General features: G+C 45.7%; 1 protein-coding gene across 2 annotated transcripts in view; it reads right to left on the bottom strand.

Annotated features, from left to right (window-relative positions):
* PAK1 (p21 (RAC1) activated kinase 1) overlaps window positions 1-18,248 on the bottom strand; it is a 292,558-nt gene that overhangs the window by 39,438 nt on the left and 234,872 nt on the right. For both annotated transcript variants that reach the window (XM_085623255.1, XM_085623256.1), the window contains exon 10: window positions 17,508-17,556. In XM_085623255.1, coding sequence (XP_085479381.1) covers window positions 17,508-17,556 — 49 coding nt within the window. The remainder of the gene's footprint in view (window positions 1-17,507; window positions 17,557-18,248) is intronic.

The raw sequence follows: 18,248 nt of genomic DNA, 5'->3' as shown, positions 1-18,248 counted from the left end.
GACTTTACAAACTGAGTAAAACAGCACATGCTTCCAGTACATAATATGGGGCGACATAGCATATGGGTGAGGCACTGTGGGGGTAGCACACATATGCAGCATAGGCATTCTCAGCACGGGTTACCATTTGCCAGCGTAAAGTGCTACATCTCCTCATTATAGGTAATAAATGCTAAGAGAGCCTTTGCAGGACAAGTCCTGGGTAATGCAAGCAGGTAGCAAACTCTCTCTCCCAGATACAGTGACATAACCTGAGCCACACACTCATATGTTGCTTGTGATTGGAGGGTTTTCTGGTACATGTCAATGGTAAGATCTCTGGGAAAACCTCTGGTGGTCATCGGTTCATTCACAGACACCAGGATGACAATTAACCAATTAAGGAGAGGCATAGAGGCTCAAATCAATAAACCTTCCTGCTAGGACTGGAGATTCTCTGTCAGAGGGAAGAAAATGATAGCTAGGCTCAGCTCCAGAAAGCCACAGTACTAGGACAAGTTGGGACACCTCGGAGCCACCAAGATCAACAGGCAGCAAGTACTCTTGTGAAACTTGTAGCTCACTATGTGAACAAAAGACCAAGGGTGTGAGGAGTAGCATGGTCCAGCTGATGCAGCCTGGTCCCTTGACAGGCGAGGAAGCAAACATCAGATATTTTGCACTTCTGGGAGATGCAAACGAGTCGACACATCGAGACGAGGTTGGCCATATACTGGTGTCGCTCCAATTCATGAGTAGAATGAGCTCTTAAATAGATCCTTTTAGGTAGTCTCAACTCTCACGGTCAGTTTCAGCAAAGATGTATTGTTAACAAAACCTCGTTCCCGTCTGGACTGCAAGCCTGCAGACTTGAGGAAAATATGTGGACAACATAACACTAGAAGGTGACTAACAACTTTTGACCGCCTACAGTTTCTTATATCTAAAATATATACACAAATATACTCTACAGTTTAGTCTCTGCCTACAGAGGGAAACGTTGGAATGCAAGTTATGGTCTGCCTAGCTGAGGTAGCCACAGGTAATGATTCCATCTGGCTTTGAATGAGGCGAGTGAGGTTTCTTGCCTTATGTCAATTTATCTACTGTTGAATAATTCAGTGGTGAAGCTTAAGGAGTGAGTTATGGAGCGGGTCTTATTGTTATTACTTCATCAATACAGGGGTAGCAGATCATACTTCTCTGTGTCGGAGGTCAGTATTGATGATCGCTTCTTGTGGGGATAAACTTGTACCACTGAGGACCCTTAATAAATCCTTGGGGTGACTGAGGCTTGGATGACTTAAGATCATGAGTCAAGGTAAAGTTTTCAATGGTTTTACTACATCATATAAAGAGCCCTTTTTACCATGACATTCATGTTGGCACCTAGCCTGAGTTTACTGACCCAGGGTAAAGTTGTGGAACTTTGCATTTTCCAGTGTTTTACGGCGAAGCCCAGCTTCCTGAAAGTTCTTCTGCTAGCTCTTCACCATGTCATTGTTTTCACTCAGGTAGATAAACAACTCGGGTTTGCTTCGGTTTAGTTTTGACAGCAGTAAAGTAATCTAGGAGGCTGATGTCCTATTCCAATAAACAAAAAGTGGTTCTGTCGGGTTACCGGTTACTTCTGTTAGCGCATTAAGTGTCGCATATGTCAATTTACTATAACATTCATATCTCAAACGCCTAGCCGCAGAAAACATTTTCACAAACAATAAGGCACGGCTCAAATTGCTGTCTACTGTATATATTTTTATCAAAATTATATAATTCATATATTTTACACATATAATCACGGCTGTCAACACAGGTGAATTGTTGCAAGTAAGGGCTGATCAAGTGACATGAGTGCTCAGTGGTGTGCAACATATACATGGTGGTGAACATTATGTACATGTGGGTGATGGGCCAGATAATTCAGGGAAATACAATGACTCTGCAGGCTGATAATTATTCTTTGGTTGTGCAGAGCCTTGGTCAATCTGGGCCGTGTGTGGTCGTCGACGTTTCAACCCAATATATGCTCCTTTCGGTAACGTTATAATAAAATTGACATATGCGACACTTAATGCGCTAACAGAAGTAACCCGTAACCTGACAGAACCACTTTTTGTTTACTACGATATACCCAGGTTCACCCCATTTTTGTCAGACTACGGATGTCCTATTCCAGTCACAAACAAGGGATGTGCACTTCACACAACTGGTTTGTGAATAGTAATTGAATTTGAAATGCTATTTAAGTACTAATACGTCGCACCACAAATTAAACATTTGCAGGGAATGCAAAATAACCTGGCTAATCAATATTATTAATTAAGCACGCCACATTTTGAGACCTCCATTGACTGGCTGCACATGCAGAGGTGGAGGCCAGCAGTGGACAGCAAACCTTCATCATAGCATTTGCATTCCCAAATGGGAAACATATTTTGTAAAAAAAGCAGCCTGATAGGAACACATCAGGGGGAGCTCCCTGGATCTCTCAAAATTATTTCCAAAGGGGAAAATGTCCCACGGGGCAGCTTCCCCTTTGTGAATCAGGTAACACCGCAACTCAGTGGCCACAAAGATTTGCACATCATCTGCATGTTGGGGGTATGACAGGCCAGGAGAGTTTCAGCACTCTCCAAGTTATGCTACAAATAGGCTATATAGCATGGGGGTTAGCACTGTGTCTTGAGAGACTCCAAAAGGGGTTCTGATAGGGTGAAAGAAGGTGTTACTTATTTTTCCTGCCAGTTCTCATACAGCTAGTTTGTGTACCACTGTAGCACTGTCCTACCAATATCAAGGGCTACATTCCTCAAGCCACATTCCTGTGTTTGGTGCATAATAATCCATCTGGTCCTGCTGTTGGCGGCTTGAGGAATGTGGCCCGAGGAATGTAGCCCTTTACCTATGCCTGTTAAAGTGGCCAAAAATCTTGGAGTAATCATCAACACTTCCCTGAACTTTGACTCCCAGGTCAATCGTATCAGGAGTACCTGCTTTCACATAATCAGGTCTCCTACGATGGTCTTTCCTTTTATTCCAATTGAATTGCGTCACTCGGTGGCCATTGCTTTAGTCTCCTCCAGACTCGATTACGGCAATGCGCTCTATCTGAATATTAATGCCTCCTCACTTAACAAGCTACAAGTGGTGCAAAATGCAGCTGCTTGCCTTATTCTTAACACTCCCAAACGAGTGTCTGTCAGAGATGACATTAGAACGCTATATTGGCTTCTTGTAAGGAAGCACATTGTTTTTAAGGCTATTTGCCTAGTCTTCCTCGCTTTTCATCACAAAGTGTTCGAACATCTCTCCTGCGTCTTCAGCTGATACACTCCAGGTAGGTCACTCAGATCTTCTTTAGCTACGAAAATCTCCATGCTCATGTTCCAGAAAGTCAGATGGGTGGTCGGTCCATCTCCGGGGCTGCTGCCAAGTTATTTATTCCATGCTCGTCCACATTGCTAGACTTAAGTCCTTTGCCTAATTCAAGAAATCGTTAAAAACATGGCTTTTCTCATCATGGCTCTCTGGATTTTCTGTGCATAGGAGCTCTGTTTTTCGGGCAGAGCACTTAGATACCCTTTGGTTTAATGCACTTTATAATTTCATTTTTCATGTAATCCATTTTCAATTTGTACTTAAGTTATTTCTTAGAAATCATAGCAAGGGTCTCCATTGATCATTTTTGTACTGCTGATCTAGGCTTACTTGGGTTTGGAAGGGATATGCACAAATAGTCTCAAAAGACTGTGATGGAGATAGAGAAGGGGATTATAAACTGGACTGTCCAGTAAATTTTGATGGGGTCCTCAACAGTTCTGCATCTGCATCAGTAGGTCAAAAGTGCCTCTCACACAAGGAGAAGATTTTAGTGAGAGCTGCCATAGTTTTTGGTCTAAGAGAAACGACAACAGTATAATTATGGATGCATCTTTTCTGTTATTCCAGTGTAGGTGGAAATCCTCTAATAATAAGTAACTGTTTGCAGATATTTACAAAATAGGAGGATATCTGAGTTATGAATGACTTGGCCACTCTTTTTGCTAATGGTATTGTTCCATTGTTTCATACTGTACCACACTTAGCAGTGCAGTTAGCGACTACAAGGCTATACACCAACCTGTGACATCGCATGAAAGGGAGGGGCCAAATAAGATGTTAAAAGGAAAGTGCAAGGACTTACAGTCTCACGTCTTGCACAATGCACTACAAGCCAAAGAACCAGGAAAGAGAAAACCAGCAGTTAATATGTTTCTGCATAACTGAAGAAGGGTGACGTCAGGGTAAACCCTGCTTGAATATCAAACATGTGCAGAAGTGTAGAAATGCTTGTATATGTGGCAAAGTCCCTCTTTGCTCACTCCATCACTACACCTCCAACGGTCTATGAATGTGTACACTGGCACTGTACCCAACACAACTACGTATGGCTGACCGGTGGGGATTCATTGTGCTGGCTGTGTACACCACAGCAAAGATAATCGCAAGCCTGCCAGTCACGGCTCCATGGCAGCTGGTCCAGCAGAGCCCATAGCCCCTTTAATCAAGAGGTCACTGACAATCGGCCTATTTTTGTTAGTTTGGTACCTCTTTAGCAGGGCATCCTTTACCTCTACTTTACAGTTATGTCAAATATCTTAGACATTCTATAATAGATGATACAATTAAAAAGGATAAACAAAATGAGATTACCTGCTCAGCTGATAAAGAACAGTCTTCCAAATATTACTGAGTGACACAATACTTAAAGATGTAAAGCAACCACAAAGCATACAAACATAACCCAAAATACGCCTTGGCCTGGGTAAAATTCATGGTCTGCATTAAGTACAAGATACCAAAACTAAAATACAAAAGCATTTCTTTTTTAACAGCAAATAAAAATATGTAATGAAAGACTAGTAAGTGATCGCAGCTCTGCCTCTACGCATATGCAATTTACATAATTTGTTTAAAAGAAACAGTAAATCAGTGATTAACCCATAATGCATACTGTAATATATTATTGATATGGTTTTAAAATATTTATAGTTAGCATTAAAAGAATGCACTGCGTTACACTGCATTTGAGACGGAATCTCAAACATAGTTCCGCACAGTTAACAAGAAGGTTAAAAAACACAAACTGCAAGAATCTGTCACTCTGCACAGCACAAGCAAGACAGTTAATTCTTAGAATTGATATACAGATGAGAATAAATATGCTGGGTTATTTTAATAATATCTCTGTACCTAAAATGAGAGAGAAACTTTGATTTATAAATCTGCCTGCAGAAGAATTCGATGACTCTGAGCTCCAGCCTGACTGAGTCATAACACAGACACGGTCTAGACCCTTGAGAGTGAGTAGACACCTCTACCTACACTTCTCCATTGCAGAGTTGTCGAACACTGGTCACAAGACCAGAGCAATCGGCTTTGTAAAGCATTTCTGCTCAGACTCGCAGGGGCATAGTCACAAACTACAATTTGTACTACTTAAACATACTACAAAATGCTCTTCACAAACTTACATGCGGAGGTTACGCCTCTGCCTCTCCTATCTTTTTCTGTGCAGAGATGTCTGCCCGACAGTGGAGTCTCCGGACACGTAAGTATACGTATTCGTAGTAAATGTGGGAGGAGCAGAGAGGAGTGGCTGGATTATGACTAAGGGAAGGGAATTAGGGCGGGTACAGGGGCAGTTTAGGCGGTGCTATACACTCACCCACAAATCAGTAAGCCCATTGCTATTCGCAAACTGTCCTTGATGAATGAAAAAAAATGAAGACATTTATAGAACGCATGGCTACCCAGGAGTGTCCCAGCGCTAAGAACAAACACGGGAGGGGGCGAAAGAAACTTCTAATAGTTACTACAACTAAAGGAGAGAATGTGGCCTTACAGCTGGAGCGGTTGGCCCCGAAGCTGGGGAACCGGGTTCGAGTCTCGGCAACAACGCTTAACATCCTGTGATTCTGGTCAAATCACTTAATCTCCCTGTGTCTAACAAAAATAAATGTGTCCAACTGTAACTAAACTGGTGCTCATGTAAAGCGCTCCGAAACCTAATATCTTCGAGTCAAGTTTGCGCTTTATAAAACTCTGTATAAAAAAAAAAAAGAGAGAGAACCAAAACGATAGTAATTTACTCCAGCTCAAAGCTGAAGTAAGTTCAGCTCCACACATGGCCAGCTACTGGAACCCGCAACACCCTCCCATTGAAATCAGTAGAGATAGAGACTTAGAGTAAAACCTCATAGGATATCATGTTAAATTACTTTAAATTATTTAAAGTAGTTAAAAATATAAATACATATAATTTGATGTAAAATATATAGAAAAATAATACATATTTATTATTTAATTATAAAATACCTCAAGAACCTTTGTTGAATTAAAAAAATAATATAAGATTCACTTTAAATAAAATATATTTTTAATTAATTCTTTACACCTCTTCAAATAATTATTAATGCATGATAACGTTTTTTTAAGGTTTAGGTGGGAATTCATTTTTAAATTAAAATTTGAAAAAATAATGTTATTTTAATTTAATATATTTAAATTAGTATAATGTTTTAATTAGAATGAAGTGAATAGTGCTGTATCACTTAATTTGGTCTATACTTAAAATAAATGCATAATGTAAATTAAAATTAATAAACTTGTTTTGTTTTTATTTTTCCCTATACTTTGGGGGTGACAAATGCAAAAAGAACAATTGATGGACAGAATGCTGAACAATGTCAAACATTCACCTCAGTACAGAGATCAGGGCCGAAATCCATTGTTGTTTTTGCTCACAATGTCATTGCAGTTTGAATCCAGCCGTGTGCAAATCAGTCTTGACCCTGCTCCCCACACTGATGAGGGGTGATACCCCAAAAATGGCCCCAGGATGCTTGTTTCCGGTCTAGAGAGGACCTGGTTTGGCAGTTCAGGCTGGAATGTTCCCATGAGGAGCAGGGTCAAGACTGATTTGCGTATGGCTGGGTTCAAACTGAGGTTACATGGTGAGCAGAAAGACAATGGATTAAATCCAGATCAGTTACTGCGGGTGAATGTTTGCATTGTTCAGCATTCCGTCCTTGCTTTTCCCTATACTTTAGCATAGAGAAATCTCCACTTGTATGGTAAAGTATAGGTAAATTAAAATAATGTTTCTCAAGTTTAAATTTAAAAAATTTAATTCCATACAAACAAACAAAATTATGCATTAATAATTATTAAAAGAGGTGTATAGTATTAATTACAAATAATTTCATTATATTTTATTAAAAAGTAATCTTATTTAAACACAAAAAAATAAGATATGTTATAATTAAATTAGAAATAGGAGGTTTTTATATTTTGTACCTTAACCTTTATTTATTTATATTTTTAAACTAATAACATAATTGGGATTTTATTTTAAGTTCCTACCTTCATGGATTCTTAGGGGAGAGTATTGCAGTATCAGTAGTTGGCAATGTCTAGTGCTGGACCTACTACTGTTGCTTTTTTGGCAACAGTAACGCTTGTAAGTGTGGCTTCACCTGCATTTTCAGGGTGTGGAGATGTTTAAGTCTACACTTTTGAATTAATTTAGAGTTTAATTTTGGGAACAGCCCAAAGCAGTAATTTTACTCAAGTGTAAAAGTATTTTACACATGTAAATAAGTCACAAGTGTGCGTTACCTTTGTGAATAGCCCCCAGAGTAGGCAACTTTATATCCTGTTAAAACCAGGAAAATCATGTATGGCTACAGCCCCATACATCAAAGTTGTGATACCCCTTACCCTTTTCAGGAACATTTTTCAAATGCCTTGAAAAAGGAACCTAGAGCAAGTGGGCGTGCATACCTCTGGGAGCAATGTGAGGGTTTCACTACCATGTTTTTTTTTTTAATTACAAACATAATGCTAGTTCCAAAACACATCTCAGGCTATCATAAAAACTACTGCTAGAGGCCTAGTGAGTTTGCAGAAATGCAAATGGGATTCATTGAAAAAGATGAAATGGGAGAATCGCATGTGAAAAATGTCATGGATAAACATGGGACACACAGGTTAGAATGCACATTTGCACAAATATGAAGTGATATATGGGTGATGTATTCTTTGTTGGCAGGGCAACCTCTCATTGAAACAATGTGCCACTGTGATTCCTAAGTAATTGCAAATGAATGCATATTTAATTAAAATATATTTTATTCAAACAGTTTATAAGGGCGGATCTCGCACAAAATATTAATGTTGACTATCTACACTGGGGAGCACAATGAGGGGCTCTTAGATTGGGGTGCTCCACAGCAGGTTGAAAGAATGCTACTAAAATAACATTTTGACAAATTACAGATGAACAGCTGTACTGTCTACAAAGTAGAAAAACAAGTACATTTTTAATCATGAATATTTTTTCCAGACAGATGGCACTGTTGTCATGTTATTTTGTGATTCAGTCTTAAGGTGTTGTTGGACCTGAATGTGTGACTTTGTGTAAAAATATCAGGTGGTGCAGCAGTTAAGTGTGGCGGTGGTAAGCTTCCTACACAAGATGTAGGAGGATTAATGTCAATATTGCCAGCTGGCTTTCTACAAGGACTGTGTCAGTCTAGCATTTGAATTCGCAAGAAGAGCCGATATATGCAGGTAAAAGAGACCCAATTCCTAACAAGCATTTGCAATGCAATAGGTCTCACATTTACGCGAGCTTGAGCTATTGACATTGCAAATAACAATGCCTTTTATTTTTCTTTTAGTTTTAAAAACATACATAAAAGGCATTGTCATTTACAATGCCAATAGCTTAAACTTGTGTAACTGCGATACCTATTGCATTACAAATGCTTGTTTTTTAACTGAGAAGTAAAACATGAAGCGCTTATCTGGATGTGACATTTGGCACTCGGCACCTGTTTTGTAGCTGTTGCGATACCTGTCCTGACAGATAAACATATTGCCGCCGTTCTGATTCATGCACCAGCATGCTCACCCTGCACGACGCTACCTCAAACACTGTTTAGAATGTCGACATCACCACGTAAACCGATTGTTGCCCTATTTTTGTATTCTTAAAATCTAAGTCGCATTTATAAACCAACAAAATGTCCGCTTCAGCTACCTCTACAGGACGATTTAAAAAAAAAAGTTTCCTAACAGCTCGTAATCTTTAATTTGCACTTTGTTGTGTATGGGTGCTGTACATGCCTTGACAGGTTCATCGTGACTAGGAAGCAGTGGAAGCACAACATTGGCGTCGTTGATGACGTCTACAATAAAGTCCCTCATGGGCGTGATCTCATACTGACACAAACAGCGAGGTTGATAGTGAAACAATATGAAATAAACTGCACAATGAGCGGCCCTTCATGTAGCGACTTGGCAGAACTCTGTCTGTGGAAAAGTACGGCAGATAAAAGAAAATCCACAGAGAGATAATGCAAAAGATATCAGACGTGGGAAAAGAGCTATTCGTGAAGGGGGTGGGAGTCCGCACGACACACATGGTAGTCTCAAGCAAATAATTTTACCTCAAATAATTTTTGTTCTATTGTTTTTCAGACAGGCTAATGCAGGATGAGCTTTTTGCTATGAACAAAATACCCTCTATCCAGTCGCTCTTTGCCGGAGGCACTCTCTGCATACCTTCTCTGAGCATGAGGAAACCTTGCATAACTGCTGAACCTCCAGCAAGTGAGAGAATTTTTTTTTCTTGTGTGTGATGTGGGAAGATAGCAGTTCTGATGCACGTCATAGCTGCTCTTTTTCTGTGACGAAAGCTGCACTGCTGCTTTCCAAACCACATCTGACAGGTGGGTTAAGAAAGTTAACACTGCTGCTGTCAGGCTGCAATTCTTCGCGCGTGTGTGTGTGTGTTTTGCTGACTATGCTGCACCCGTTTTGTGTCTGTTGAGAATACTACATTGCTGCCGTCTACCTTGCATATGTTCACTGGGTAGTGGTGCTTGCAAGGTCTTTTTAAGTGAGAGCAGCAAAACCTTTGGCTCTGTCAATGTTTGTTGTAAGCTGAGTGCCTGAAACAATTGTACAGAACGCATTCTAGAAAGTCCAAACCTTGGAGTGAACACAACAGTTGCACACAACATGTTTCAGGTTACAGTTCACAGCTAGACAAAACGGAAGCATTTCACCCTTTAGTCAGAATAATGTTTGGACATGCTTTCGTACAACTGACAAAAACATAACATTTTGCAATTATTTTAAATATATTTCATTCAGCAGTTCAACATGTTCATTGCCAACTGGAAGGATTACACAGCGATAAATAAGGCTGTATGAGCTGTCCAAATCAGAAACAGTGGGGCCCTCCAACATGAACAAGGAATGACAAGCTGAAAGAGACGCCCTGATCGTGCGAGCGTGCACATTGGCTGTCCACACGCAAGCTGAAAGACACGCCGTGCACGTGCCCATGTGCTGTCCGGGCCCAAGCTGATGCAGATGCCGTGAGCGTGCACACCGGCTGTCCGGGCGCGCACATGTTTGGTCTCCCATCGCGCACCAAACCGACAACAATAGTCTCGCCAAGGCGAAGCAGCACATGCGCTGCGTTCGCTAGGCGAGAGCTAAAAATATGTGGCTAAATTGTGACGAAATGTAACTACATGGAATGCATCGTCCTTGATGTGATTGTTGCACAGCCTAAACTTGAAAATATAAATGGGCAGAATCTTCAGCATATATATGGAGCCATCTAGAGGACACCTACACTTTTAGCCCCTTAAGGTGCTTGAGGTAAATGAATGTGAATTGTAAATTGAACTTGGCCTTTCCTTATCTACTTTAATATACCTATAAACATCACTTGTACTCTATTTTGCATTTGAAGAACTAGTAGTAGAAAAGTATATTTTTTTACTTTGTTTGATATAGTATGCGAGATGGATCTGAAAAAGGGATGCTTTGTCAGGTCTTCAGGAAAAAGAACTGAGCCACTGTTAAACAGCTTAATGCACAAGTTACTACTTGTGTAACGATATCTGTAAGAGACATTAGTTAGTGATAGATTCCTTACCTTAGAATATTCCCCAGGTGTCAGTCTGGTTTCAGAAAGTTTTCTGCTTAGCAGTACCCCTGCGCGCCAGTAGGTGGCGCTGTGCGGCTCCGTGCCCGTCACTGGCGTCGTGCGTGCTGGGATGACGTCACTGAGGCTACTTAGGCGCCACCCATGCGCGCTGACGTCAGTTCTGTACACAACTTTCCGCGCCGAAATGCAGAGCCAAGCGAGAAACTTACCTTTGGTGCATAAAATTAGGGCCCTAAAAGGGGATGACCTTAACCCTAGTAATCAGTTGGCAGAACGGGGAGGATGGGTGGGGCGGTAAGGAATCTATCCCTAACTAATGTCTCTTACAGATATATCATTACACAAGTAGTAACTTGTGCATCTGAAAGAGACACGTTAGTGATAGATTCCTTAACTTAGAATAGATACCCCAGCAATACCAACCCCGGTGGTGGGTCTGCGAACAAGATTACACCAGAAAGTCACGGAGCACAGAACGGCCAAAGAAGCCGGCTCTCCGGACCCGACTGTCAAGGCAGTAGTGCTTGGTAAATGTGTGCAGCGAGACCCACGTAGCTGCCTGACAAATATCCTGTAAGGGGACACCGCGTCCCAAGGCAGTAGTGGCTGCAGTTGCCCTGGTCGAATGGGCACGCAGTCCCACAGGAGGCTCCTTCTTGGCCAAGGAGTAACATGCTTTGATGCACAGAACGACCCACCGGGAGATGGTCCGTTTGTGCACCACCTGATCTCTTTTGGCGCCCACGTAGCCAACAAAGAGTTGATCATCCACCCGGAACTGCTCTGTACACTGCAGATAGAATGCGAGCGCACGTTTTGGGTCCAGACGGTGGAGCCACTCTTCTTCCCTTGAAGGAGGCGGAAAAAAGGTGGGCAAAGTGATGGTCTGCCTGATGTGGAAGGGCGTGACAACCTTTGGCAAGAAAGAAGGACGTGTCCTCAGAACCACCTTGTCCGGATGAACAGAAAGGAAAGGTTTGGAAGAAAGATCCTGGAGCTCACTCACTCTCCTGGCAGAGGTGATAGCTACCAGGAAAGCCGTCTTGAGAGTAAGAAGACGTAAGGGACAGTTATGAAGAGGCTCAAGGGGAGCGCACATCAGAAAAGTCAAGACAAGATTCAAGTCCCACTGAGGCATTATGAAGGGCACAGGTGGGAACGTATGCGTAATGCCCTTAAGAAAACGGTTAACAACCGGGGACTTAAAAGAGGATGATCTGGAAGCCGTAGAAAGGCAGAGATGGCCGAAAGATAACCTTTAACAGTGCCCAGAGCAGAGCCCTGCTGGGCCAAAGAGAGAAGGAACAGAAGAACCTCAGAAAGAGGGGCAGAAAGGGGATCCACAGTCTTAGCTGTGTACCATGCCACAAATCTGTTCCACCTACAGGCGTACACCGTTTTAGTGGAGGGACGCCTGGCTGCCAGGATGACATCACAGACTTCAGGAGGAAGATCAAAAGGTGTCAACTGTCGCCGCTCAATCTCCAAGCATGGAGGTGGAGGCTGGACAGGTTCGGGTGGAGGACCGTCCCCTGCTGCTGCGACAGAAGATCCTCCCAAAGAGGCAGATGAATCGGGAGATCGATGCTCATACTGAGTAGCTCGGGATACCATACGCTTCGAGCCCAGTCCGGAGCCACAAGAATAACTTGGGCCCGGTCGCGCCTGATCTTCTTCAGCACTCTGGGCAGAAGTGGTATAGGCGGAAAGGCGTACAACCGACCGCAGCTCCACTCGAGACAAAAAGCGTCTCCGAGCGAGTGCCGCCTTGGAACTTTCAAAGTGCAGAACTGATGACATTGCGCGTTCTCTTCGGTGGCGAATAGATCTAACCAAGGCTCTCCCCATCGCAGAAAGAGACCTTGTGCCACGTCCAAGTTCAGACGCCACTTGTGATCCACCATGCACCGGCGGCTGAGTTCGTCTGCCCTAGCGTTCAGAGAACCTGCCAGGTGTTGAACCACCAAGGTAATGCCTTGATGTCCCAGCCATGTCCAGAGGTGCAGAGCCTCCGGACATAGGGTCCACGACCCCACCCCGCCCTGTTTGTTGCAATACCACATGGCGGGTGTGTTGTCCGTGAACACCTGCACTACACTTCCCCGGACAGAGGGAAGGAATGCCTTCAGTGCAAACCGGATCGCCCGCAGCTCCAGAAGGTTGATATGGAGCCGGGACTCCACCGGAGACCAGAGGCCTCTGATCTCCGGCTCTCCTATGTGGCCACCCCAACCCAGGAGGGATGCATCCGTCACTATTGTGTGCTCCGGTTGGGGAAGGGAGAGGGATCTGCCACTGACACAATCGCGATCCGTGAGCCACAACTGCAACTGTCGGGCAGAGCCCTCCGAGATCTGGACGAGATCGGCCAGGTTGCCCTGCAGAGCCCACCTATGCCATCTGGAATGCAGCACCAGCAGGATGCAGGAGGCCATCAGGCCCAGAAGCCGGAGGGTCATCCTGACTGAAATCCGGGATAGAGGCTGAAGGAGCGGAACCATAGCCTGAATATCCCGGACTCGCTGTTCGGGAGGATAAACCCGAAACAGCGTCGAATCCAGAACCGCTCCGATGAAAGGGAGCTTCTGAGAGGAACTCAGGTGCGACTTTGACACATTGATGGAGAACCCCAGCAGATGCAGGAGGTCGGCCGTAGTCTGGAGGTGGGAAACAACTGCCTGGGGCGAGCCCGCCTTTAACAGCCAGTCGTCGAGGTAGGGGAAGACTGACACCCCTGACCTGCGCAGATGAGCTGCGACCACCGCCATCACTTTCGTGGACACCCGAGGGGCGCTGGTAAGGCCGAAGGGGAGCACGGCAAACTGAAAATGCTCCTGGCCTACCGTGAACCGCAGGTAACGCCAGTGGGCCGGCAGGACGGGAGTATGAAAATAAGTGTCCTGCAAGTCCAACGCTACCATCCAGTCTCCAGGGTCCAGGGCAGACAGGACCTGAGCCAGAGTCAGCATCTTGAACTTCTCCTTCCGGAGGAAGCGATTGACGTCCCAGAGGTCCAAAATGGGGCGCCGGCCCCCCTTGTCCTTCTTGGGGACCAGAAAGTAGTGGGAATAGCAACCATTCCCTGATCGGGTACGTACTCGATGGCCCCCTTGGCCAGGAGGGCCGTGACTTCCTGACGGAGAAGAGCCAAATGATCCCCCAACATGCGGTGGTACCGAGGTGGCATGGCTGGAGGGGAGGACAGAAAGGGGAGCGAGTAACCTTGGCAGATCATCTGCAGCACCCACTTGTCCGAAGTGATATCGCGCCAGTGGTGGAGCTGGTGACGGACCCTGCCTCGTACCGGCGTGGGGTGCCCCCTGAAGCTCGAATTAGGAAGGCTTAGAGGGGGAAGCAGCGGGTGTGGAGGTCGACTGTCCCGCCCGCTGGTTACCAGACCTGGCCCTGCGGAAGCCACGTCCGCGGCCACGCTGAGGTAGGTTCTGCACAAGCTTTGCGGAGGAGTGCGTCTGGAGGCCTTTACCCCGCCACTAGAGGAATGAAACCCAGGCATGGCAGGGCTCTTAGTGGAAAGACCCAGAGACTTAGCAGTGGCCCGTGAGTCCTTAAAGTGCTCCAGGGCACTGTCCACCTTGTCGCAAAAGAGGGGAGAGCCATCAAAGGGCATGTCCATGAGCGAGCTCTGGACATCAAGCGAGAACCCGGTAGACCGCAACCAGGCATGACCCCGCAACGCCACAGTGGTGGAAATCGCCCTGCCCAAGGAATCAGCCGTGTCCAGACCACACCTGATGGCAAACTTCACTGCATTCTTGCCCTCCGCGATCGCTTGGGAAAGGACGGCCTGGACCTCTTCAGAACACTGAGGCAGGACCTCTGCTACCGTATCCAACACGGCGTGGGAGTAACGGCCCAACAAGCAGGCGGCATTAACCGACCGCAACCCCAAGCTGGCCGAGAACAACCTCTTGCCATATTGGTCCATGGGAAAGGCACTCTGCGACATCGAGGCCTGAATGACCAGGCTGTCAGGCGTGGGGTGAGTGGTCAAGAAGGCAGGGTCACCAGGTGCCGGGCGATGACACCTAGCAACGTTCTTATCCACCGGTGCCCCCGAGGCCGGCCGCAACCAAGTGCCCAAGAGGACTTCGGTAAGGGCCTCATTGAAAGGGAGCAGCGGTTCTGATGACGTAGACGCCGTCTGGAGCACCTCCGTAAGGAGGTTGGTCTTAAGGGCCACTGTAGGGAGGTCGAGATGGAGAGCCTCCGCAGCTCGACGCAGCACCATAGTGTAGGAAACGCCCTCCTCCATAGTAGGCGGAGGGGAGGCAAACCCAAGGTCAGAAGACACATCAAGGTCACCCGCATCTTGAAGGTCATCCACCCAATCCTGCTCGGAGTCACACTGCCACGCAAGAGGGTCCTCGGAGCCGTCCCAGTCCTCATCCGGCTCCGGGGTAGAAGGAGCCGGCCGCGACAGCAGGACCCGAGCCGGAGAGGGGGCCAGGGCAGCGCCGGGGCCAGAGCCAGCAGTGCTGCACCTTGTGGCGCCGGGGGCCGGAGCCAGAGGCGGTGCCGCCGGGTCAGCAGGATCTGGACACGGGACCGCGGGGCCCGCAGGTGCGCCGGCAGGAGCCCGAGGCCTAAACAGGCGGTCCATGGCAGCAAGAAACTCTTGCATCTGTTCGGGAGTCGCCGACGGACCTGGGAATAGCGGGTAGGGCGCAGGACTCCCAGGCTCCGGAGGAGCCGCAGGGGCGGAGCCCCTGTCCCCCTCGTCCACCTCCGGGGAGCGACGGGGGGACGTCGGAGAGCGAACAAGCTTCTTCGACTTCTTCTTATGGCGTCGCTTACTGGAATCTGAAGGTGAAGACTTAGAGTCCGAGGAGCGACGGCTCTATTCCCGCAAGCGGTCCTGCGAACGGCCCCTAGACCCGGAGCGGCGGTGAAAGGAGTGCCGGATCTCCAGCAACTTCCGGCACCGCTCCCGCAAGGCCTTCGGGGCCATGGCACGGCAGTCCCGACAATCCGGGGAGTCATGGTCGGTCTCCAGGCAGTAGAGGCAGACATCATGGGGGTCCGCCACCGACATATTACGGTGGCACGACCCACAACACTTAAAGCCGGGCATCCCTACGTGCACCAGGAGACAAGAGAAGGAGACAAAAGTCTCAAAAAAGTGGTCAAAAAAGAAAGAACTGACATCAGCGTGCATGCGTGGCACCCAAGTAGCCTCCGTGATGTCATCCCGGCGCGCACGACGCCAGCGACGGGCGCAGAGCCGCATGGCGCCACCTACTGGCGCGCAGGGGTACTGCTAAGCAGAAAACTTTCCGGATCCAGACTGACGCCTAGGGAATATTCTAAGGTAAGGAATCCATCACTAACGTGTCTCTTTCAGATGAGCATGGCCCCAACCCTAATGCACAGAAATCCATATTGTTTTGCAGCGGCTTACATAGTCATAATTGGCAAACTTTGACCTACAGGTTACTCACTTACGTTATATTCGCCATTTCTGGCTAACCCAAAATAACATATCAAATTAACAGCCCTAGGTTTAGGGGGATGGGAGGGTTGAGAGGTGGGTGGGGTGAGCTGTCCACTACCTATGCTGCTGTCCGAGGACACAGACAGCAGCATAGGTACCGATCAGGGCAAGACCTTTGATGGAAGAGTGATTACAATGGTCCCCTCACAGACCCAGGTCTGGTGGCTTAGTGGGCCAATGCCTCCACTGTGTAGGCCTGTGTTCGACCTCATGGTCACAGGTTCAAATCCTGGAAGGTCCAGGTCGATAAAATAAGTACCACTGAGTTAGGTAACAATAAACATCTGTTATTCAGCTGCAAGATACCCTTGGGTGAACGCGCGCTTTACAAATACACATGTTGTGTTATATTCCTCAATGTGACACATCTTCCTCTAATTCAGGGACTCCTCTAAAAAGACATTAAAACGTGAGCATATTCAGCACTTATTTCAAGAATAATTCTCATATGACTGCAGGGTGCTTTATGAGTGCAATAACTATACAGAACTAGGGATTCTGGTCCTGTAGAAAGTCAGGGAGCCCGACTGGGTCCTTTTTTTTGCATCTCAGACATGTCGACCTATATGATGCCAGAGGAATAGTACCCTATGCATCCTTAAACTGTTTTTATCACTTCTTTGGTTACCCTATAATAAAGGAATATATTTGGGAAGGAGACTGAGATTTTTATCTCTCACAGTGAATCTCGTAACCCATTTACCTCCAGGAAAGTACTCCCTGAAATCATGGAGCCCATTCGTCACTATAACCATTTCTGATGAATGTGTCAAGCCCCACGATGAATCATGACACCTAGGTTGGTGTGTGAGGGCTTGCGATGCAATTTTGTGTGATTCTGGAGTCCTGTCAACATGCATTTACAGGCACAGGAGCATCTCCAGCAAACGGAGTGATTCCCAACTGGAACCCAAGAGTGTGAGTCGTGGATGTTTTGTATGATCAGTTCAACCAAAATAACTCCCTATTTGAAATTCACAAATGTATCTTCAAAGACAAACTTACCTCCTGCCCTGTAGCTATATCCATTGCAGTGTAAACTGTTCCAGAAGCCCTGCATGCCAGCCAAAGAAAGAAAAAAAGAGATGAGGCAACACAACTCAAAAAGACACGATAACAGAAGCACATAACAGTAATTCTAGAATTGGCTTCCGGTCCATAAATGCATCAAATACAGTGTTAAGCTGATAGATAAAGTTGGCTACAAAACTCTATTGTAAAGCACTGGATGTTTTTAATGAAGGACAATCATGCACTTGAATCATATCAGTGGAGAGGATCCTGGTTGGCAGAGGCATGGCTGTGCCTTATGCTGAGAGGCCTGGCTTTTTGATCCTCGGTTGGTTTCTGTTGTGTCCGTGGGTGTCGATGCAGAACGTGGAGACATGTTGGAGCGGGCATAAGGGAGGTGAACTGTGACATCCAAAGAGACTATGATTGGTTTACATTGTATTCTAGAAGCTCTTTGAAGAGGTGGCAATAGTAACTTAAATGCAGGTTGCACAGTGTGGTCCTATATAAAGCACACTGTGTGCTTTATATAGGGCTACCAGTTAGAACCTAACTTCTTATATGGATATACTACCGGAACTGGGGGCTTGTTTTATATAATATGCTTGAAAATTATTCAGGATGTCTTGCTCCTTTACATGCAAATGTGCAAGCTGCTGTATAAACCAGTACAATTCTGATAGGCTAACCAACCAGAACAGATATTTTTTACTGAGGGGTTCCCATTGACATCAA

Source organism: Triturus cristatus, chromosome 8 (genome assembly GCF_964204655.1).
Source record: "Triturus cristatus chromosome 8, aTriCri1.1, whole genome shotgun sequence".
NCBI classification, from domain to species: Eukaryota; Metazoa; Chordata; class Amphibia; order Caudata; family Salamandridae; genus Triturus; species Triturus cristatus.
The sequence above is the reverse complement of the archived record's forward strand: the minus strand, read 5'-3'. Positions and strand labels throughout refer to the sequence as shown.